Here is a 26625-nt window from a genome sequence, read left to right as displayed (position 1 = left end):
TTTAGTATCAATTATAAAATTTGATTTGTCATACACTCATACTGCTATTTAGTGTTACTGGTTTATACCTATATGTATTAATATATTTTATATTTTCTTTGTAATCAACATAGAAAAAAATCATAAATTCTATCTTTATAACATTTGGGTGAATTTAAAAATATTTTCGAACAAAATGTAATATTTTGTTAGTTTAAGTTGGGCCGTTAAATTTAGAAAAGTGGGCCGAAACCCTTCCAGTCCAGCCCTGCGTCTCAGATACCTGAGATACCACACTCCGAAATATGATCGTACATTTCAAAAAATCACATCTCACCTGGAAAATACTGATTCAACGCTGAAGCGTTAAATGATTGATTATCGTAATTTATCTTCATGGAATAAAATCAGTGTTATCTTTGTGCCCGTCGTTTAAAAACTAATTCTAACATATTTTATATATTTTGTTTCTTCAATCTATTGTTTTTTTTTTTATTATTATTATAAACATAATATAGTGATAAACCTTTGAATTGTTTTTAGTATTTAAGATCAATAAATCACCATAATGGCATATTATACCATGCTTAATTTAAAAATGTGTCTGTATCTCGACTAATAATAATGGTTTGGGCAATACAATATTTGCTTGGACATTTTTTCATCAATAACATAACTACCTACGTAGTTTATACTTTTTCGTTAAAATCGCCTACCGATGTGTATTCAAAAAGTAGTAACATAATCTAATTTAAATATAAACAATTTTTCTTGATATTATAAAGGGGTGTGTAAAAATTGTTGAGCTTTTTTTACTTCCAGAAACAAAGGGATTACAGCATACTAACAAAACATTATTTTAAATTAAAAATTCATTTTAAAAATACGTTATTATTGCAAAGTTTAAAACAAATATTATACTTTTATTATTTATATCAAAACACATTATTAATAAAGCTTACCTTTTAATTTTGTTTTAACTTAACTTTTAGATTCTTATGAACAAATACTTTACTGTCAATATAAAATAGTTTTTTTTAGAGATAAGGAAAATAATAATAAAGTAGCCATATTTTTAATACATTTTTTTATTGGAATATTTTTGTCAACCTCAAAAAAAAATTATTTTACAATTTATGTATATAAATTTTTATACACATAATATATAAGACCGTCGGAAAATGTGTTGTACAACAAACTTAATAGTCACGTTATAATATATACATTTATTATATTATATTATAACATTTTAACTAATAATTTAAAGGCTTATTTTTATTTATTTTTAAATTTTTTCCATGTTTGTTTTTATACAGTTCGTAAATTAAAATAGTTCAACAAAAACAAAAAAAATATTTGTTAGCCTTAAGTACCGAACCATCACAACGATAAAAAAAATTACATAATTTGTTTAAAAGCGGAACAACGAAATTTAATACAAATTGAGCATTAAACGAAATAAAAATTATATAATAATAATTAAAAAAATTAACGTTTTAAAATTAATTAGTTACAAAAAAAAAATTACAAACTTATTTAAAATAAAATTTACGTATCCTATAAAATTAAGTTTTAGGTTAGGAATTTGTTAATTACCTTCGTGACTCGTTGACTATACTATTACAAATGGTAACAATCACAAAAGAAATGTAAAACAATGCTTCAGTAAGGTTTTCAAAAAACAATATACGTTGTCTACAATTTACTGAGATCCATACGGCTGACCTCTGTGTCCCTAACTCTCTCCATGAAATATAAACATAAATAATAATGATAATGAAAATAAAGAGACAAAATATTAAATACCTCTAACATTTATAACTGCATTATTATTTAATATTTTTTCGATATTATTTTACTGCCCAATATCCGTTAGTTGTTTATGTATTTTACGATAATTATTATTAATTATGTACACATCAGTCTTGGGTACAGACAATTCACTTTGACGAAAAGATGATGAAAAAAAAAAATAGAATATAAATTAACAATAGCTGTTCTCCTTATCTCCGTTACTCACTCAAAAATATTTACACGCGTTACACGGATATGGGCAATAAAATCGCACGTATACACTCGGTCCATAACTTAACACCAAAACTTAATTAAATAAAATATAAGGGAGGTACAAATTTAAAAAAAAAACTAATCAAAGGATTGGATCGAGACGACGATTGAGACACATACACGTTGACATTGGACAAAAAAACGTATAAAAACACATTTATAATAATAATAATAATAATAATAATAATAATTATAATAATAATAATGATAATAATAATAATAATAATATTGATAATAATAATTATAATAATACAAATAATAATAATAATAATAATAAACGGCGTATATCGGCGAGAAAATTGTGGCGGTCGTCGACAGTTCGCTGTTGCGTGCGTCATCACAGTTGGCTCGTGTCGCAAGGTAGATATTATACATAATTTAATATATACATACATAATATCTACAGCCAGTACACCTAACGTCCTAACCTGATATAAATGTATGCGTATTTCAATATATATTTAATCTAATCACATTCGACACAGGCGACAACGACGATGATATTAATATATAATATTACAAGGAATACCGTGCGGGCGTTTCATAAATATTATTATCAATACGGTTTTCCGCGTACCGATACACATATAATAATAGTATTATTATGACATTATGCATAATATTGAACTATACAAAAATACAGATATTACGACATATGGTACGTCCCCGGGAATCGCGGCAACGTGCCAATGTGGGTACAATTATTATGATAATATAAACGTAGTGGGTACGACGATGCCAGCCGCTTATCACCCACTACTACTGCACCTTATCCTTCATGCCATGCAACAGATGTTCGGACATGATGGACGACGGACTCGGCTGGTGTGAGTAGTTGCGTATGTGGTGCAGCGAGATCAGCTGGTTGGGGAACCCGTTGGGCACGGACCCGACGGACGGCGGCTTCATGTCCATGGGCCCGGCCATCGGCGACAGTTGGTGGCCGTGCGCGCCCAGCTGCTTGGCGCCCGAGAACGACAAGTGGTTGTACGGCATGTACATGGTCTGCTGGTGGTGCTGCTGATGGTGCGGGTGGTGCGGATGGTGCGATGGTGGCGGCGGTGGGTGCGTCGGCAGTCCGAACGACTGGATGGGCGTGAACGCGGACGTACTCGTCTTGGGCACGGACGAAGTGTCCGACAGGTACTCTGGCGGAGCGGGGGGTAGGTGGGCGCCGTGCCTGTTGGACGGCTGATCGTCGGCGGACACAGACGCTGCGGTGCTAGACGGTCCACCGGCGTTCAAGTCGCCGGCGGTTGCGACACCGCCGCCGCCGTTGGAACCACCGCTACCGCCTCCTCCTTGCATGCATTCTTGCTGCTGCTGTTGCTGGTTGATGGCTTCCACCAAGTTGTTGGCCGTATCTGGCGACATCTTTCCCCAGTACGCGCCGTTCTCCAGGGCCACTCGCGGTATGCCGATGATCGGCGGCCGCTTGTCCATCCGCTCGGCGTGCTTCTGCATGTGCTTGGACAGGTACGTTTCTTGCGTGTACGACTTGCCACAGTACTGGCATATGTGCGTTTTGAGGTGTTTGGACTCCTTGTGCTTGGGTATGTGCTCGAGCAGTGACTGCTCGTCCTGGAAGCACTTATAGCACGAGTTACACTTGAACGGCTTGTCCGTCTGGTGGCACCGGGAGTGCGACTGCAGGTTGCTGAGCTGCGAAAATGCCTTGGTGCATCCCGGGTGCCTGCACTTGTACGGCTTGTCGCCGGTATGTGTGCGTATGTGCTGCTGCAGGTGGCTGAGCTGCGTGAACCTCCGCTGGCAGATGTCACATCGGTACGGTTTGATGCCCAGATGGATGCGCGTGTGCTGACTCAGGTACGAACTGTTGGCGAATGTTTTGTTGCACTGATGACATTTGTACGGTTTCACGTCTTTGACGTGTAGCTGGGAGTGCAATTGCAATTCCGACTTGGACGCAAATATCTGCTGAAGAAATAAAAGAAAAAAATGTCCATTAATAACAGTGATGAATGTATTATTTTGTTACCACCAACACAAGTATAGCCTAAAGGCGGTAAATCATGTTTATTGTAATTTGTTTAAATTTTATGATAAGTACTTTTCAATGAGAAAAATTAAAATATATATATATAAGTATATGTTATTCTGTAATAATATAATAGGTCTTTAGTATTTATATTATAATATTATCAAGTCCGGGACAAGTTGTAACTATAGTAGCAATGTTAAACTGATTGAGGCCAATCAAGTACATAATTAACATTTAAATTTACAGAACCCATTCCTTCTCTTTTAAAATTATAATTACCCATTTATTTAAATAGTGGTCTTGTTGTATACTTATAATTGTATACATGATTAAATATAGAAATTATTTAGTCGATAAAGAATAACAAAAATGAATTAAAATCGAATAGTTGTACAACATAATATTATTACATAATAGTAAAAACAAATATTATTTTTTTAGTAAATTCAGAAATAATGTTGGAGATATTTGTATTTAAATCCGAAGACAGTTTGTTGTCTTGTTTACTCTTCTTTATTCATTAGCCCAGCGTGTGCGTTATGATACACCTTATGATATATAGTATGATATTGTTTCGTATTCCGATCCTAATTATTATAAATATTATGTATAAAATTAAAATTATTATATAAATTACCAGTGTCAGTGCGTTATACCGGTTACCGCAAATGCACAGGTTAGCCACCACACCAACACAACTTTTTAATACTACCTGTAGCCGTGGGCGTTTATTCGTATACCTACCTAATATTATATTATTATACTGGTTTGTGTTTCCACCCCTCTCCGGACCAGACACAATACGCGACGGGTTATGTCGGGCAAGTGTCCAAAAAAAAGCCGTCGTCGTCGCGGTGCTCGCATCGAAAATAAATAAATTTATATATACGTGTATTCAATGGGATAGAATATACACAACTAAGGTCAAGGCGTCCGAATATAGACTACACGGGCCTCGAAAGATTTTCGGTTAGAGGTCTATTGGATTGGGTCCAAAGCGCGTAAAAGGGACTAGCACATACGTCATCGCGTCCAAAAATGTCACACGTACACTACACGTAGGGCGATAAAAATTCCACAACAATCACAACCCGTTTATATTATTCGTTGTGTTAGGACTAGGTCCCGTAGAGACGTTCCTAACAGGGGGTTGTATGATACAAGTGTTTACACACACACACACATACACTACATAGGTCATAAATAATCGCATCCGCATGTTACCTACTATTATAGCTTCGAAACGACGTCCAGTATATTTTCTTGTCAATAGACATCTGACGAAAACAACGGTCGTAAGGTTTAAGCTATAAATCATTACTATCGTATTCGGATAACATCAAAAAAGGACTATCAAAATCTATGAAATCCCATCACACAATATACCAGCCGGTGTTCAACCTTTTTCTATCCGCGCGTGTCACCTACAAAGTTTAAAAATTGTCATGCACCATTTTACTAAAAAAACGATATGTTTTTGCTTATCAAACTTTATAACTGATTTCCAGTTTTGACTAAATAACGCCATCTCGAACCGATAAAATAGGTACCTATTTTTTAAATAATAATTTGCATATTATATGTCATGTTGGCTCGAGGACAGTCACGTAATAATCATAATGTAAAACCACTGGCGGCGTTATTGATTTAATAAAAATATATATCGTGTGATATTAAAATAAAATCCAACTATTTTACTACATTATAATTTACGACGTCTATGACAATGATTATTACTCACTACTGCCGAGGATACCGATATATACCTATAACCGTGGTGTTCTACGCGAAGTTATTGCTGTTTTATTTATATTATTCCCATTACCTTTATGTATCAGTAGGAGCGTGATAAATTACATTAATACGTATTGATATTAATACCGACAAAACGAAAACGATTCCGGGTCATATCGTGACCCACTGGTGTGTAACATATGAGCACCTACGTCGTTCGAGACCAAGGCCGATCGCTCGACGTCGATGAAAATATAATAATAATACATAAGACCGCGTATGTACTGCTGTTATCATCCGACGACGACGACGGCGACAGTGAAACGCGTTATCACGGGAACCGGCACGACCTTGGCCGGAACGTACAATTCAAGGTCGTCCGAATCTGTGTGCATGTGAAATAGTGAAAAATCTTTCAAAATAGGTAACGTAAAACGTTTGTATGTATGCGCGAGTATAGTACCCATATTATACGTTTTGAATATAATTATAATGACGAGAAAAAATCGAAATCTCAACAAAGAAACGGATCGCCGACGACCGTGTCTAACATGGCGGTGTAAAACACACACACGCGGGTAGCTCAGCCGCCACCGCCGATGATTATCTCCGCACCCGCCGCCGCGGCCGTCCGTCGGATTTATTCGCTTGTCTGTCCGTTTTCTTTTTTTCGTTTTTTTTTTTCGGGGGGTCCGAGAGAGGCGCACACACACACACCATAAACACAATCGTCGACGGGTCGAGTGTGGACCGGTTTCGGCGCAGTACACACGCGAGACGCGTACACCATAATAATATTATATTATATATACCTCTATACGTAATATCGTATAACTATATGGAAGAGGGTCCTGCTCGGCCGATTAGTGTGTGAGTGTGTCTGTGTGGCTATGCGTCTGTGAGTGCGAGAGCGACAATGCACACACACGTGCATTTTTTTAAAAAAAAAACGTGCGCCCGACGACGCGTTAGGGTTAAAAGAGAGACTGGTGCGTGCGACTAAAAAACCGGGTTTTCAGCTGCTGTTACTGCCGCTGCTGTTGCAGCCATCGATCTTGGTGGACGCGATAAACATCGATGGCCAAGTGCAGTGTACATTATAATAATACGTAGGTAAAAAGAGTTTATTTTTCGAAAAACCGATCGTCTTTTATGATAATGACAATATTACACTGAGATAGATAACATTATAAACAGTATATTATTATTTTTAATATTATTATCCATCGCAGTGCGATAAAAGTAATATATATTGTTCGGCCTAGCTACATTATTATGTTACGATATACCCATACAGCGTGTTTGTACTTTTCAAACATAACTCGAACTAAAGTCACAGCACACGTCCGTTGCGGTCGACGAAAAATTAATAATATTATAATATTGTTCCGTTCCGGAATCACTCTCATTAAGTCCACGTGCGCGTTCTCCGGCGCACGCGTCCGTTAATTAGCAATTAATTTACACGGGCAAAAACAAGACGGTGACCGTGGCGATCGTACCTATTACATAATACATGACATACTGGCATGGGGCCTCGACAACTTTGGTTCTGAAATCAGTGGGATCTTATACAAGAAAACGTTTTCATTTAAGACGATCAGACTTCTGCAGAAATAACTCATGATCGTGTTGCACTAGTTTCTTTCAAATATATTATTTGGTGATTATTATACCCTAGAACTATACGCTACATTATGCATTTATACGATAAATACACATTATACCATTTTGATAAAATGACCTTTATATTATGATAATAATATGCATGGCACAGCGCAGGGATAGTCGAATATTGCAATTATTATTATTACATATACGATAAATAGACGAAAGCACTTGGATTAAAAACAGGTTTGAAAACGTCGGTACTAGTTGTCGATTTAACGATTCTCGATAGATACAATTTAGATTTTTGTTTTCAGTTCCTATGTAGGTAATAATTATAACACTACAAAAACCATTAATCGATTAATCTCATGAATAACATACATATTATTAGTATTTTTGTACGCATAGTCAATAAATCATCGTTAAGTTTAAGGAATGCTTTGAAACGAACAACAAAAACTTTTATTTTTGACAAAAATATTTTGTAACTTAAATTATTTTCAGTCTTAAGCCTGCATGCAAGTTCGAATGGTTAGGAAATATCAGTCTAAAATATAAGTACGGTTAAACAATATAGTAACCAACCACAATAGTTTCAAGCAAATTTGGAAAACCAGCGCACAAATCATATGTGCATACAAACATTTTTGTATTAAAGTATTTAAAATTATGTAAAACGCATTGTGTGATACAGTGATGGCTACAACACAGTGTATAGCTAACCAGTTGTTATTCAATACGAAAGAATTAAAAAACGAAATCGTAATAAAAAATAAAAAAGTGTCGTTGAATTTTGTAACGGGTTCGGTGTTTGCTTTTTTTCGTAAATCAGTCGCCGCAGGAAATATAAGAGACGAATCATCGTGACTTTCTATCGAAACGAATCAAATGTACCGCCATGAAGTCGCCAATCAACGTCCCACACATTGCTACAGCTATTGCCCTGCGACGTGATGAATGATATTATAATATTATAATATTAGTTTGGTCACTTGAATTTTGTGTGAATTCGAAAGGGAAAACTCGTTTAAGAAAAAAAATATTTTAAGCCATCCGACAAAGAGGTCGCCATTGCCGTCGTCTCCATTATTTATATATATACCCTACTCGTATACTTGCAGACCGCTTTTCGCATAATGTTATACATATCGTTTATTCGTAACGTAATGTGTTTATGATATTTGCGCATTTTGCCATTCGAGGAACAAAGAAAAAAAAATCGCATTTCAAACAAAATTATGTAATTTTTTCAAAATTCTAGATCAAAATCGCATATTTTAAATTTATAAACACCTATAACACCAATAATGTCTACGGTTATATACATATATGTTGATTGTGTACAAAATATCGTGAACGCTGCTAGCAAACGTAATATCATAACATACTTTATACATTTAAAACAAAAATAGCCGTTTTCGCAAAAAACCGTTTTCGAACACAGTATTCGCCGACTCTATTACGAGTCACGCGGTCGTCGTGGCCGTCGTGTTGCAATGGAAACCGTCGAGAACACAAGTGAACGGCCAGACGCGGCGCTTAATGTACAATATAAAAAATATTGTACGACTTGATTACGCTGCGGCCGATCAGACGACGGGGCGCTTAATATTCCATCGCAGAATATTGATATAATCGGCGCATACGTATTATAATACACAAATCGAGCGCGATTCGACGGGAAAAAGGATTCAATGAATTAATATTGAAATGACGATCGTCTGCGGTGCGGAAAAACGACATACAAAATATTATTATGATAGGTAGTAATTATTATTGTATTTTACACACGCGTATAAATAATAATAGTTCACCGCCGCCGTCGGATTATCTGCTCAGTCTCGCGAATCCGTTAAGACGGGCTAGAAATTCGCCAGGCTAAACCGATTTAAGATTATACCATAATTATCCCGCACATGTATATGGTGTGGTCTAAAAAACATCCCGGTGCGGTTTTTCACACCAGTTTAGTATAGCGAATTTCCACGGAAATTCATAAAGAGTCGCACGTCCGTTCACTCTAGTTGTGTAATATTATAGTCATCCCCGTCGGAAGTATACAGAGGGGTTGAAGTAGCGCGGACTGTGGCGAGCGTACGACGACTGTCTAGCGCGTCTGTACCACGTTTTCAATACAAATACGTTTATTAGGCGGCGACGGCGGCGCGCGCAGTGATGTCATGTCCAAGGTCGGTCGCGCGCCGTATAAAATAGATACGCCGCCGACACGCTCGTCGTCGTCACCGAACGCCTAACCGCCGCCGTGGAATAGTATAATATGACATGGTAATGAACTTAATGAGTATAATAACTAATAAGTAATAATATTATAATTAATATTGGTACACGCACGATCTAACGTTATTATAACATCGTAGTTATAAGACATTGCCAAAGCTACAACAAGCTCATTTCGTGTTCATGTGTAGTTATACAACTATACCTGTATAGTAATTTATGATATATAGTGGTCTACTCCAATCGTGGTTTAACAAACCGTACGATGGTCGATTACAAACGATATAAAATCAAATGATCCGGAACTGTTGAGTAAACAATTATTTTTTCCAATAAAACCTACGAAAATATCGGACAACGTAGATAGTGACGCCCGAAGTCTGCAGCTGCTGTGCGACATTTGAACAGTTGACGAAATGGTAAATCGTTGTACGGACTCTATACAAAACACGCGAAAGTCCCGTGGTCAAAACGTGCCAAACTTTACTGCCAGATAAAAGGAAAACAAATCGTATGGCAATCGCGCTGTACGGACGCAGTACGTTTAAAAAAACATAAACGCATAAGCCCTCCACTCTGCAGGTTCGACTGCGACGACGAGAACACGGGAGGTAGGGGACGGCTGTACGAAACGAATTCCGACATTCGAGCGGCTACGAACACACTGTATATTATGTGTACGCAGCAGACGCGAGTTGATTGCCGCGGGCACACACACACACACACAACACAAACTCACTCACTCACACACGGTTTTAAGCGGCGACATGCTACCTGCGTGTGCGCGTGTTTGAAATCGTTGTTTAAAAAACAAAACAAAAAAAACGCTGGCTCGGTGTCCGGCCTGCTGGCTACCGCTGCACCAGTCGTGGTGGTCTAAACCTCGAGCAACGACGGCTTATGTCAGATAACGATTTTGTTTACATTTTTTTTATTATTATTGTTATTTTAATATCTTCTTGGTAGGCATACGTTGAATTTTGCGCTTCAGCCGGAATATCGGATTTGCTATTTACTGTTGATTTAGTCAATTATGCTACATATATATATATATATATATTGTATTCGGCGATTATATTATTATACGATTATATTTATATAGGTACTTATATAGTTATTGTTTATGTAATATGTATATTGTGTGCAATACCGATATGAACGAGATACTACTATATATAAGAATTATTTTTATTACACGTCGTAACAATAACAATGCCGCCGAACGCCTATCATGTAATTTATTATGTGCGTTACCCATATATATATATTATATTATATATTATTATCATATTATACACACGAAAGTTGATGTTATTAGCCAATAGAACATAGGAATAGGTGCTTTGATGACTGCTATAATGACCGGGTGCGGCGACCTATTCGACCGCAAAATTCCTCGTGCCGAAACGAACTCATAGGTGATACATTAAAAAATAAAAATAATAACCCTCGCACGGCCATGCCAATAATAATTATTAATGTCGCCGTGTTCCAACATGAAACAATTTAACTTTACGTCGCCCGCCCAAGAAACGGGATTATTGAATATTTTTTTATTTCGGGGACTTTCGATAGTCAATGGATGATAGGTAACCGACGTATTGAATTTTAAATATAATATTATGCAAATTATAGCATTGGAATATTGAAATGCACGTGCGTATATCCCACTGACCATTCTTTTATAATTAAATTATGAAAAAAAATACGACAGACCGATAATTCCTCCAATTTGGCAGTCACGTGTGTACACGTGCATGGGGTAGCATAGGAAGCAGGTAGATAAAAAAAAGGGGGTTCTATACTTCTATATACCTAAATATGTATACGCGTGGTAAATACAATATATGTGTATTTAGTATATATATAATAAACATAAATATACGGTTAGGTATATACATGCGCGGCAAAACGAAAAGGCTTCAGGTTTTTTTTTAATATTTCTAATTCAATTAAATTCGACCCGTTCTCGTTTTGAGGGGTTACAAAAAGCGAAAAAAAATCAACGGTTCGTAAATAATGCACGATGACAATCGTGCGCGGGCAAACCAATTCACATACTCTCACACACACACACACACACACACACACACACACACACACACACACACACACACACCGGTTTGTCCGGCTGCGCTAAAAAAATAATAATATAATAATAATTTTTCGTCCCCATACCATTAGCGACCATCACCAATTATGTAACACGAAACCACGATTCATAGTTTATATATATTTTGGTTGCCCATCGTTAAAAATTAAAAAAAAAACCGAACTAAACCGGATAGAACTACATATTTACAAGACACGTCGTAGGTGCCGACCGCAATATCCGATTATTATTTTGTATATTATATTGTTTTATTATTATCATTATTTTTATTCTCGACATCAATATAATATGTATTATTTCTATCAGCGAGTGCACCGTTGCAAAACATCACTCCATATAATGACGTGACTATATTATAATAATGTATATAAATCCGTTTAGGCTTGATATAATATAAATGGACACATATTTTAAATATAGGTGAGGCGTGGCGAACACGAGACGTTCACATTTTTTTTTTCGATTGAAATTAAAACATTAATTCTCGTACTCTTATCTCTTTTTCTCCCGGGTGCATTTTTCGAAAATAACCAGCGTCGGCTAATTGAAACGTGTTGCAAACGATATAGGTGTCTGGTGACAGGTAAAAAGACACTTTTCGGCAGCGAATCGCGTAAAAACGGATTTCTCGTTTTGACGATTATCTCGAACGTCCGTCGCTTATTTAATTTGTATGCTCTTATTTTCAAAATTAAATGTGCATTTTATTTCACACATATACTTACACTGCGGATGAAACGAAAATATCCGAAACAACGTGAAACTCATTTTCACGCAACGACTGTGTAAAAATAGTAATTGTAAATTTAAATTATCATTATACGAATTTCGTCGACGGATATTACAACTACTATAAGGCACAGTGTACAATGTAAGATGTAAGTATAGGTATAGTATTGCTCGGTATGTAGACGCTAGGGGAAATTGATTTTTATTCGAAATGTAAGAAAAAAAACAATTGCAGGTTCACGTACTATTTGTAATATAATTCGTCTGCCTGTTAAAAGAAAACATATTCCTATGCCAGTTGCACTCTCACACGCACTATCTATTAGTAATTAATTTAATTTACCGATAAAACGCAACAACGGAGTCGTACGCGTGCAGCATAAAATATTATATGATATATATATATATATTAATACACGCACATGGGTATATATTTTAATAGGTGTAATTCTACAATGATATGCACACACGCCAGTTAGCATTTGCGCGCCGCACTAATGACTTGCAAGAGTTATATATATTATTTTCCGACGATAATAATAATTATTATAAGTGTTATCACACAGTCGCAGGTGTATAATTTGTTGAGATTCTTAATAGACTTATTTCTCAGATTTTGTTTTTAACGCGATGGGGGTTATCACCACTCGTGTGTTTATTAAAAACTATATACTTAAAAAATTACAGCCGTTTAAAAGGAAAAAATCAACAGTAAGCGAATATCGTAATAATATAATCCAACTAAAACTATTTTCGGCTCTGAACCGATCAGCGACTTTGGACGTTCAATAACGTGGAAGCATCTAATATTATAATATTATAGTAGGTAGAATTTTCGTAACCATTCGTGAACTGAAATACATAATATAATATTATAGTAAAACCGGTCTAATCGTGTTTTATCGCCACATAATACACGTTAGGAAGTAATTACTAATTACGAGAGATGTATATTATCGTATACAATAATGTTATGTACCCATGTATTATAATAATAAATATAATGTATAAGCTATATTATAATATATATTATACTGAAACGTTTCAGTGCACCCAAACAAAACTCGTTTATATATTATACGTATAATGGTTTGGTATACCTACTGCATCATGTAGTCTACATGATACTATGGTAGTAAATTATATTCACAATCGTATACACTATGGTTATTTTTTCCGGCGATTCTTAAAATTGGCGTCGGGGGCGGATACGATCGATATTATTTAAAGAAACACACTGCACTACGATATAATTTTCAGATTATGACTTTTAAATCGGAAGACGAAACAACAACGATAATTCATATATTATTATATATGACGCCTTAATAGGCCATATTCAAGTATTACTAATAAACAATCGAAACTTACCTCTGGGTTTCCGTGGTCCACACTCGACCATCCGAGACCGTCTCTACCTTTGTTCACGCCCCGCTTCCTACCGCGACCCTGTAACAACAATACGTGCCATGAGCATAACATTCATCTATATATATATATACACGGAGTGATCAGTAGTTGGTGTTACAAAAATGGAAGGGGTAAAACCCAACTCTTATAAATTCCACAACAGTTTTGTAACACGAATTTCTAATCAGTCACCCAGTGTATCTATATATATAAAACAGAAACCAATTAGCGCAAGTAGGTAATAAAAATCACGATATCCGAGATCTGACAACGAAGAGCCCAAGTTATTGAAAAACAATTTCCCAACTAACATGCATTTCTGGAAGATCCAAGTTGCCGTCAGTGTGTAAACTATAGTAACCTAATTGGTTATTATACAAATATTTATAAATAAATATATACTTGTTTGAAACGCCCCGCTTTAGTATATCGATTTCCATACATGGCAAACATTAGCAAAACAAATTGTGTATGATTTTTCTTTCCGTCCGCTTATATATAATTCATAAGCATCGCGTCTCGTGATTGAATTTTATTACCGATAACTGTTGTTTTGCCTCCACCACCACAACACCAACCTACACCGGTCGAGCGGAAACACTTGTTTTTATTTCTTAGGATGAAAAAACCCCCGAGAAGAAAGAATCAAAATACGAGTCACCCCTTTTTTTAATAATATACAGTGCCTACACAAACAAAAAAAACTTGACCTACACACGCGTGCTCGAGAAGTAATCGAATTCACGCGCACTTGGTGTTCATATTTTGTTTTTTTTCTTTATAAAACGATCGAGCAGAATATATAATATAATATAAGTATAACGTATATACACGACAACACCGACGAATACGACGACGACGTTTTAGGGAATATTAATTCTTCGTCTATTTATACGGTTTTTTTTGGCCGACGGATGCTAATATTTTGGCATCCGCAACGCTCCGCAACGTGGCTGTGCACGTATCCCCAAAAATATAAATATATTATAAACCTATACAACAACAAAAATACGTCGTTTATTTTTTAATGACCAACCTCTCCCCAATATCCACCGTTCAATTAAGTCCCACCAATTTGTCGATATATAAGCGAGTTTATAGGTAGGTATCTGCGTATGTTGCAGTGTGTAAGTGCGTGTGTATGTGTGTATTCCCTGCACGTTCATTACTCCCATCGAGGCGCGAGACCCTCTTTTCGGATTATTGCACAATCGGCGGCGGTTGCGTGCAACATACACACACACAATATAATGCAAGTAAAAATGGAACCTAACCAAAGGGGGTATACACAGCTCACACATACAATCGGGTTTTTTGTGTTTCATTAACCCGCCGCCGCCCTCTCTGGCGATCGAGCCAAAGCGCGCGCGCGAGACGCTCGCCACCGAAAAAAAAGGGTGGAAAAAATAGCCCGGAGGACTATATACTGTTGTGGCCGTCACCCTTTTTTGTCCGTTAGAAAAATCGCCCCTGGAGAGAGGGATCCCCGAGAAGAGGACGTCGACCGCGAGACGACCGAGGTGTTTGGTCACTCCTCATCGTCATATTGCAACGTGTTTAACGAGCGAGGGGGTAAATGGAAAACTACTGCAGCTATTTGTAAGCCTATAAACAACGAATTTTTAGGTTATTTTTAATAATATACAATAGCTCTTTTTGTACACATTTTGTCGTTTGTTAACGATCATAGATTGCAATCACGCAGCAAAAAGACGAACCATTGACGAGCCAAGATGAAATCGCCAATGTCAAAAATTCCCTTGACATTACTATAATATATATACGTAATTCGAGGGGGAAAATAACCACAAATTATGCAACAGAGCGCTTATTATATAATTAGTTGATTCTCGGTTATATAGGTACATTTCGACCGCTGCGAAGAAATAAAAAAAAAAGAGAATCGTATGCAACTATATAAGTATAATATTTATTCAAGTCGTTAAATTATTATATTATTGGTATTATATACTTTCGATAGAATTCGACCGAAGAGATAAGATTGGTTTCTCACACCTATAGCATACACTTTTGACGAGTGTCTACGTGAAAATAGCAATACGGTGCGCTTAAATTCAGCCAGTATATTATAGGTGTTTATTATGTTACAGAGACATGATGGCGACGCGACGGCGATCGTTGATGAACGTGGGACCCCCTTACGATGACGATAAAACAAATATTTACAGTGGACAAACAATGTATTAAAAACGCGAGCGCGTGGACGACAGCGACACTTGTCAGGTGGTCGCGCACATGCACGTGCAGGCATATAGGTAGGCATATCATGCGTATATTATTCAGGTATAGGTAACGGACAGGAAAATTATCGACGTATTTTGTAGACTATTTGTTTTAGGGGGAAACACGTCGGAGGAGGATGTCACGTCACACGTATATATTATAATATAATATTATGTGCGCATCATGTGTTTGATAATTATAATATTTTTATTATACCGAGCGGAGAAACTGACGAAGCTCATATAGTGATGTGAGGACGACGAGGAGGAGGCAGCCGTGACTGATTCGTCTTGGCAGCGACGACGTGCGTGTACAATTTAACAAACTCGAAGAATGCACATTTTACATGCTAAATCGGCGGCGGCAGTATAGGAGCATTTCACTGTGCAGGATTTACGGTGTGACCCGTTGAACCCCGTCGGTTATATTACATATGACACATAATATTATAATATTAATAAATAGGTATACACCGCAGCAGAAGTCACATATGGTCTGTCTGTTTGTGTGTGTGTGCTCGCATTTCCCCCGCGATCAGTCGACGGAACTAATTTTGAAAATTTGCTACCGTGTTTCCCGTGTAAGCGCGGGATGACGGCGAATTTCCGACTCTCATCGTACGACGGCGACAAACGATATAGATCCTGCTGCAGCCACGCGGCGTAATAAATCCCGGGTTTATGAGCGCTGGTTGATGGGGGTAATATACTCGACATCCGACGATTTCGCCCCCTCGCTAAGGCGTTCTCTTTCTCACGTGGAAGCCGCGTCGGCGGATACATATATAAGACGCATCGGTCGGAGCTTAAGCCGTATAACAATAATGAAATATTCCAATGTACATTGTTACAATATTCATCCACCTTTTGAGGTCTGAGTGGTTTTTTTTTTAATATGGTAAATACGCCGTGCCGCTTTGAGGGAAGTCCACGCCGCCCACGATCGGATACGCATCGATCATCGTCGCCCCGTGCGAGCGAAGTGAACGCGCGTCCATTTGACGTAAAAAGAAAACCGGTTCGCGCAAGCCTTCCGAAAAATAAGTAAGTATACACGAATACAATATTATACGCATAATCGAACACATAACGAGTGTGTGTGCATATTGATATTGAAGACCTATATAAACGAGTTTTTTATACACTATACCTATATACGTATATATATATATTTATATTATATATTCTGTTAATTTCTACCAACAGTTATTATGGCAGATATGCACCGGTTTTATAGACAGACAATAATAATAAAATAATAACTCGTCGATAAGCCGATAAGTATACACGTGTGACACTGTGCTTAATGAAGAGTCCTACCTACATATGATATAATATAAATAGGTACTATATCAGTGGATGATTCGTTGTTTTAATAATTATTTTAACTCATTGGACAGTTTGGTAATGAGAGGTCCAAACTTTGATGAAAAATATTCCATAATTATATTAAATCGTAATTAGGTAAGTAGCTAACCAATATATTGTATGATGAGTACCTATATAATATATAGTGTGATATACAGTCAAATAATTATGAACTATATAGTCCTCGAATAGGTTTTACGATATTAGATATATCTGCACTAGGTAACTAAAATATTCGCATAAAGTTTTGATGAACGTCTTACAACAAAATTCAGCTATTATATCATTTTGCTCACTGCACGTACGTGTATTACCACTCACCTTTTAACAAGGTATATTATAATAATTTGTTATTATTACGCTAGGCATTACTAAAAAGTTTCTGCCGACAAAGGCGGCGGCTGTTATAATAATAATATTATATGGACGACCGACTGTCGTCGCTTTATGTATATTATCCTACGAGGTATATATTGAGGTGTCGCCCGGCAGATGTATATAATAATATATACTTCCCAGTTACCATTCATTTGGCGCGAGCGTGCGTGCGTTAGTCTCTAATAACTTTTAGGTGGGCGACTATAGCCTAATTTGCATATACGTATACATACATATACTTACTACTACTACTAACACACACATAAACACAAATAAGCACACACCCGCACACACACACATACATATTATATATTATACATTTTACATATATACATATAACGTAGCGGGCCTCTTGTATTGCGTGCAACAGTTTTAACATGTTTCAAAACATTTATGCGCGGCCACGAGACCGTGTGCACTGTCATTGTTAGCCCATATGGTTGGTATATTATATATATTTTTTTTTATATTTTGTGCGTGAGAGGAGTCTGTTTTTTATGGTCGTATATTACGAACACGTATAATTATCGTTTTCCCTCTCCCAATATCGCCGCCGCCACTCGTTTCGACCATCCTTTTTGTCTTCGGTCGTCGTGAATTTATTACCGCACACCGGCAGCAGCGGCAGTGGCGCCAAATGATAAAACAAGGACCGTAATAATGTTTAAGTATATTTTTTACTCTTTTCTAGACTACTGGATATGATTACTACAGCGTCGTGTCTACACAACGCCGAGCCACAGGTACCGGCAATGTTATACAGTGGGTTTGTATATAGTGCCTAAACCACGGTTTTAGAAATGAGGATAATAAAATTATTATAATAAGTAAAAATGAAAATTTTCCGAAGATTTATTATTTTTAAGGACGCTGTGACGTAAAAAGCGAAGATTAAGATGTGGCGGCGGGAATGCAATAGTTTAACACCCGCACGGCCGCACGTGGTCGCTTTACAAGGTTACGACGAATGACAATACTCCATTTCCTGAAACCTATTAAATTCGAAATCGGCTAACGAGACTACAACGACGACGACGAAAAAAAGAATCGACTAAGAGATGAAATATTTATCTTGCCTTCTCCTCCTTCTCCTCCTATATCCTATTGCGCATACACAATCACACTGTCTTTATTGTAATATCGTTTGCAAAAGTAGTCCGAGTCGTAACCACCACGGACGGACGAGGTATGGAATAGATTATAATATAATATTTTTAATTGCTATATTTTCATAACGATAATAATATATATTTTAACAATGGTAATAGTAATAACAACAACAGACATTGTCGTAAAAATTCATTTTTTATAATATGATATCGCTAAGGCTGGCATGAAAGCCGGCGGTGACTTCTAGACTTAAGGAACAAATTATAATGCTATAATATTATTATGATAGAAAATTAATAACTGTGCGCGCGAGCATAGCGCGTGATAAGACCGCAGCCGACGGTGGATTTCATACGAATTTTATCTCTTTCCGCACGTCGCCGATGATAACGATGTCTACTACAACGAACGGTCTCGCGTTTTTTATGCAGCGGACAAACGAAAGTGTGTACCGCACAGAGCTCGAATTTCAGCGTGACACTTGTCGTATCGTTAATCCCAAAATTTTGTAGTGCCATTTCGTGTTTCTGACGATTCCGATCCTACACACACTTAGGCAGCACACGTTTCAAGGCTAATGAACTCTTCATTAGTGTGTGTGTGTGTGTGTGTATTGTCGCGCGTGTGCATACACGCTATAGTTACACATTATAATATTATACGCGCTGCTGTCGTTTTTGTTCGTGAGGAAACACACACACTCGAGGGCGACGATATGTAAAGCATGAAACGGATTTTTTTTTTTTTAAATTGAGATAATATTTTGTCATAATATATTGTGGGTACTATCTCAAGTGCACGTATACCTATAATATAGAAGAGATTATAATATATTTTACAAGATGATTTTGAGGCGTTACGCGTTTGGAGGTACACTGCGCGCGCTCAGAGTACAGCATTATTATAATACCGCGCGTAAATGTTACAATAATTATAACTGATCGATACTAATTATTGTAATACATTAATATAATATTAATTATTACTATACTACTTATAGTGTTATTATTTCACCGGTCCGGCCGCTGGTGATAACGACGGCTGCGATGACGTTATTATTATCTGTCCGTGGCGGACACCCCGCAACACGCCGACGACGACGATTCGACTTGGCAACGTTGCCGCCGCCGCGATTTATATACTTACTTACACTCAGTGTTCCGACACACCACACACACACACACAGAAACGAACACATTATCCTGCGGGTGCTTTATATTTTTTTTTACCGCATATCAAACACGTTTCGTAAAACGTCAATATTGATTTTTTTTTTTCGTGAGCGCGTGTGACAGTTGTTAAAACGTTACCTAGTATACAAAAGAAGGATGAGTACGGCGTTATTTAGTTGGCACATATTATCATGCATACATAGTTAGTGGAAGGGTATTCGAACGTGCGGTTTATCGTATTTTTTGAACATAATAGTGAAAACAGCTTCGGTGTGCAGCAGTGATAAGTGGCTTCTACTGAATTAAGTTTTACCCAATAGGTATGCAATGAAATTTCATATGCGCGCGAGTGTTATAGTCAAGTGCAATGTAGGTCGTTTGGAAGTTACAAAAAAGAAAAAAGTTTTTTGCAGTCGTCGCACAAAATAAATGCTATAGTTTATAATATTCGTCGTGGCCATTCAGACTGCAGTCTACTCGTGTGGAAGATGGCTTTCTTTTAATAGCCCTGCAATATAACACAAATGGAGTGTGCTCTGTGCACCATTGTCCTAATGGTTAACCGATTGCCAGAATTTCGGGCTCAAAATCGTTGAACACACTAGAGCATACTAGAAAGAGTCAAAGGTGCATCACCATGCAGTCATTATTAGGGATTGTATTATATTTGTGAGTTTCTCCAATGAAAGGTGTCGTGAAGTTGAGAGTTATGGTCATCGGATGACCAATTCCGGGGAACGGGACAACTACCTGCAGAAGATCTTAAATATTTTATAGAAAATAAAAATAATAGGGCTTTCATATAAACACCCGCACACGACATAATAATACTCTTTACACAATGATAACGGTCGCTGTCGTCGTGATGTGTATAGGATTTTTCGTAAACCGGCAGACAACAAGAGGACGATTCGACCAACGAAATGTACAAAAAAAAAATAATAATAATAAAAATAAGATAGAAAAAAGCAAGTATAATTGATTATCTGACATGTTCTGTACGCATTAGTTACCGTGCCGTGATCTTCGGATTATTCAGGTACGCCGTACGCATATACATATGCATATTGGTTAGTTTTTTTTAATGTACAAAACTCAATAGGCTATTCAGCCGCGGACGAAAGTAATAGAAAGTGGCGGCGATCAGGGAGCCGTGGCGATAATATTATAATCGCTTAAAATCTAAGTCACAATTGCATATACTTGGTGGTTAATTGACGAACGATGAAAACGGTGGGAAAATTGTTTTAAAAAAATCGGAAAAACAGTCGAGGGGGTAGTGTCTGATGCAAGTTAAATTGGTTTGCTGGCTATCCTAACCACCCGATACAGTTGCGGATAACCGACTTTCGTGGGTTTCGTACCATCCGGCGATATTTTTCAAATATTATAATTAGTTATTCATCATCATGTGATCGTTACCTTGTACATTGTTTGATCATCGGCGGCGGCCGCGGCCGCAGCGGCCTGTGGTCCGTTCTGCACGCTGGCCGGCGAGAACCCATAACAGTTCTTGTTGAGTTCGTGCAGGTTCGGATAGTCGGTCCCTAAACAGTTCTCCATTGCGAAATCGTACTTCATGCCGACGGCGTACGGATTACGGCACAGATTGCTATGCTCGGCGACGCCGTCGTAACGCGCACACGGTCGTGTTCACATAAATTTCAAATGACCAGCGGCGCGCGAGGGATGATCGTGGTCGTATGCGGGTGCGGTTTTTAGATTTACAATAATTTTTCGACGAAAAAACGCACAGCCCAAACGCATGTAATTACCGGACCCCGAGTGACGGGTTGTAATGAATTCTGTATCAATTTAATGTCGAAAATATTTAAGCCGGCGGAGAGTATAAAAAAATTAACGCGGGACGGATGCACACGCACACAACACGGGTTCCGTACGGAGGCAATAACTATACAACCACGGTCAGAGTGAATAAAAAAATTTAAGTAATAATTATTATTATATATATGAAAAAAAAAAACCAATAAACAAATTATAATATTTATATTAACACACACGGTTCGCGGAGACGACGACACGACAATTATTACTCTGCGGTGTGTGTGTGTGTGTTTGTATATATTATGTGTGGAGCGCGCACGCTGACACCGGTCCGTACGTGAGCGGTTCGTTTCGGCGAGTGTGCGGTTTGGGCGGCCGACGACGACGAGAACTCTTCGTCGGTCCCCCACCGCCGCCGACGACCAAACTCGCCCCGCCACCACGCCGCCGCGACAGTCGAACGGCGCACGCGGCGGAGGGTCCCCCCGCCGCCCGCCCGACCGTCCCGCCGTGTCTACACGAGCTCGGGTAAAAAATATATATGAAAAAAAAAAGAATAAAAAAACCGGCGGCGATGATGGTAGGGTGTCACAATGAGCAGCGAGCCGGACCCCCCGCCGCCGCCACCTCGTCGTCCGACGCGACGCCGCCGCCCGTAGTTTGGGATCCATTAAAAAAATCCCATACAAGAGGTGGTGGGGGTAACGACGATCGGCGAGCGGCGAGTGGTGGTGGCGGTGTCGGCGGCGGAGGGCCTCGTGGTGACGATGGTGGTGGTGGAGGTGGAGAATGAGGTGGTGGAACGGGCGGAGGAGGGCCGGTGGGCTTTTTATTTTTTCGTCCGCGCGCGTTGTTAAAAAATAGAACTGCCGGCCGGCCGGCCAGCCAGCCGTGTACGTACGTGTGCGTGTGTGTGCACCGGCAACTCAGGCGGCGGCGGCAGCTGAAACGATCGGTAAAAGAAGGAAAAAAATATACACGCACACCACAACTCACACTCACATTATATTATTATTATTATTATACGCGCGCGCCCATGTAAGTATGCGTGTGTGTGCGCGTGTTTATTTGCCAACATAAATTCATTCATAACTTTTTTTTTTTTACAGATACATTACTATTATATTACACTACGACTCGCTTAGATCGTCGTGTGTATACGCGCGATCGCCAAGTCTTTTTTTTTCGCTGTTGGCTTTTTTCCCCCCGCCTACTTGTCCGCGGCGTTTCTTCCGACGTAATATTATTGTTATTGTTATTATAACAATCTACCGTGAACAGGTCGTACGCGCGATGACACCCGACCGCGGACGCGACACAATTTATCGTCGTCGTATAACTCTCCAATAATACGTTATCGTTGTTTTTCGTTTACGCACAACGTTATTATTATTGTACGGCGTTTTTGAAATGCATAATAATATTATTATGTTTAATATATCATAAAATAATGTTTTATGTTGTGCACCGAGCAATCGCATCAAAAGCGGAATGCTCCGAGTTTTCGGTCATCCGCGGGAGGTTAGGTAAACGATAAACTCGTAAATTCGTCATCGTCGTCTTCGACTTGAAGCCATTTTTACGTGTATAAATAATAATAAAATTATGTTATAATACAACACTGCAATAATTCGTTTACTGGAAATAAAAAATTATAGTATATTTATATTGCTATAATGTCATAAAAATACTGTCGAAACAGCACGGATATAATATTGTTGTTATCGCGCCGTGGTCGGTTATTTATCGTGGAAAAACTTTCGAGCATTATTATTTGAATAATTTCTATCTATTTGGAATAAATAACGTGCCGCTTTGTATACTCGAGAGAAGTTTTCGAAAATATCGTCCACATAACGGACGTGTGTCGATAACGTGGTCATGGCGCTGCACGAGACCTAGAACAATACACTTGTTTCTCATATATAAGTATTTTATAATATTTTAATTTATTTATAAGACTTACATACGGAAATGAACGAAGAACGCGCAATGGATGAGTTCTACGAAACGTACAATACAATATCTGCGCGCCAAATATATTAAAATAATTATATTTTACGTTCGTATTGTCGCCGTTAGCCAATTCTGATTAAATTTGAATTAATCGACAATTTTAATATTGTTTTTACTATACCAGCTCTTTCGCGCCGGACAACTATAACCGCAGCAACGACGTACCACAGTACGACATAATAATTTCCATTGGTACGAGGACAGTCGTGGAGGAAATCGGCATATATGAACTGTAATGTGTGTTTGTTTATAATTAAAAATATTAAGTAGCTAATTATCTATTTAAACCTATTGAAAGGTTTGGTCTTGGTGGATAAGTGGGATTTGTTAATTAAAAAGTAATTATAGTATGCACCTATAATACTTAACTTTAATATTAGTACCTTTAGTCAATAGTATATAACTCTTCAATGGCATACTATTATGTGCATGTGTATAGTTTCTTATTTATAATGGAAACTTAACATCTTCTCCAATAAATTTAATTAAAATTATCACTCCGTTAGACTTTGTCGTTGCTCTAAGTAACGCTATACCTGTAGACTACCTATAGTAGCTATATAATTTCGATTCGATGATTAAATCGATATAGAATTACGAAGAGGCACTCGATCGCCGTATTCATAAAATTTAAATAAATATGTAGACCACTTCAATCCAATCACAAAAAATAAAATAAAATACCTAATCTAAAACGAGTATATAATAATTATAATAAACGTACATAATAAAACAGTTATAGTTAAATGAATTAATTCGTACGCAATCGAAATGTCAATTGAATGCCATCATACTACATATTAAATTAAGTAGGTAGGTATCTCATATATATAAATGAGCACAGGATGGAAATCGTGAATTATTTTAGGACAGGTAGGTATTATGGTTCGATGATAATTGATAAGTAAATCAAAAGAGGTTCATTTAATTTACATAAAACATAATATGACGATAATGTAAACATGCATCGCCGTCATGCGGTTCCTAAACTGCTGCTTATACCATTTTGGCATCATAAAAGTTAATATTCAATATCGATGTGTATATTATACGTAAGTTGAAGTTATGACCGGTAAGTTTATATTCGAATTAAAATATTAGAATCATACACCACATGCGCGTATAGCTTTCTTGCCAAGATATGTATTGTATTAGGTAATACATTATTAATGCAAATTTTCTATCATTAATAATAAATATACTAGTATATTTTATGAATATTCTTTGCACCGTGTCTTTTATTATGTGGCTATATAAGTGCAGTATATAAGCTGCACTGCGATGTAATATTATACACTGAAACACTGCACCGTTTATGTATAATTAATCAAACACTTTTAAATAATTATAATAACATATATAGTCATTATACTCGTTTACGATACGCTATAATGAACAAAAAACGTGTTTAAGTAAACAATCTCGAATACCCACTTATTAAATATATTATTATTATTATTTATTCAACTGCATTACAGTGATTTCAAATAGGTTAGGTTAGGTATCCACCTATATATTCAAATGGAATCATTGAATCCTTGACCTTTTCTCTACTTGATTACTGTTAGAAATTTACTATGTATAAGTTCTGCTGTATTTTATTTATTATTATTATTATTATTATTATTATATGTGATAGATCTGACGACTAACTGTTTAATAACATTTTTTTCGATTTTCCAAGATCAACGGGTGTTCCCTTAAAGTCTACAACCTACTGCAAAATAAAATGTAACTGGTATAAACTCTACAGGACGATTATCAATGGTTTATCATTACCGCACTTATTTTTTTACATTTGGGCAGAAAACTTATATGTCAAATAAGAAAGCGTTAGGAGTCGCCCTGAAATCTGAAACACCAGAACTAAGTTATGTATAATATTTATATATTGTGTATATATTATTAGCCTTGATATGCTCAAGGACATTTCCGCTTCAGGATTCCATAAAATATACAATAATATAATAAATAATGTATATTATGTCTATTATGTATGAACTCTATAATGGTAACAAAACCGAAAAAAAATCACTAGATATTTCTCTATAGATCGCGTATTGGTCATGGTCTTTATTCTTTTATATACGCGGCGTGTGTGGGTTCATACTACACTACATGTTTTTATATTATTTATTATAAATTAACGATTATGTAACATTCTAAAGTATAAAACGAATTATTATTTTTTTTTTTTAAATTAAAATTTAAGGGATGTTTTGGATTATTAGTCGCTTAGTCTAGGAAAACGAAAACGTTAAGCCAGCGGGGGTTCATTATTTGATTATATTAAATGTGTGAGGGAAAAAAATACAGTTCAAATTGTAACATACAAGGAGAAGTGTATAATAATAAGGGAGCGATTCGGAAAAAAAATGGTAAGCGAATTACGACAAGTAAACACACTTTGTTGATCGTTTAATAAAAAATACGAGGGTCGTTATATAGGTATATCGCGTATATAAATATAAACATTATTATGTGAAGTTGGCTATTATTTCTATATCACCTCCATAAGATTTTAAGGGTGATATATTTATATATACACAAAAATATATAGGGTTCGATTGTTTTATGACACAAACTCACGGAAACAAAAAAATCAAAAAAAAAAATTACTTATCAATATTATTTAAAGAAATAATAATAATAATAAACAAATAATTTTAA

The 26625-nt window shown here is 36.8% G+C and overlaps 1 protein-coding gene across 6 annotated transcripts in view; it reads right to left on the bottom strand.

Moving 5' to 3' along the window:
• Positions 1–1941: 1941 nt before the first annotated feature.
• LOC107173152 (zinc finger protein rotund-like) overlaps positions 1942–26625 on the bottom strand; it is a 161604-nt gene continuing 136920 nt past the window's right edge. For 4 of the 6 annotated variants that reach the window (XM_015523562.2, XM_089227956.1, XM_089227959.1 and 1 more), the window contains 2 exons: positions 13845–13922; positions 1942–3984 (listed from right to left, as the gene is read on the bottom strand). In XM_015523562.2, coding sequence (XP_015379048.2) covers positions 2806–3984; positions 13845–13922 — 1257 coding nt within the window. In that variant the 3' untranslated portion in view covers positions 1942–2805. The remainder of the gene's footprint in view (positions 3985–13844; positions 13923–26625) is intronic. The other 2 variants (XM_089227958.1, XM_089227960.1) reach the window with 2 other exon arrangements.

The sequence above is a fragment of the Diuraphis noxia genome, unplaced genomic scaffold (genome assembly GCF_037042655.1).
Source record: "Diuraphis noxia isolate RWA-SAM2 unplaced genomic scaffold, SU_Dnox_SAM2 contig0004, whole genome shotgun sequence".
Lineage (NCBI taxonomy): Eukaryota > Metazoa > Arthropoda > Insecta > Hemiptera > Aphididae > Diuraphis > Diuraphis noxia.
The sequence above is the reverse complement of the archived record's forward strand: the minus strand, read 5'-3'. Positions and strand labels throughout refer to the sequence as shown.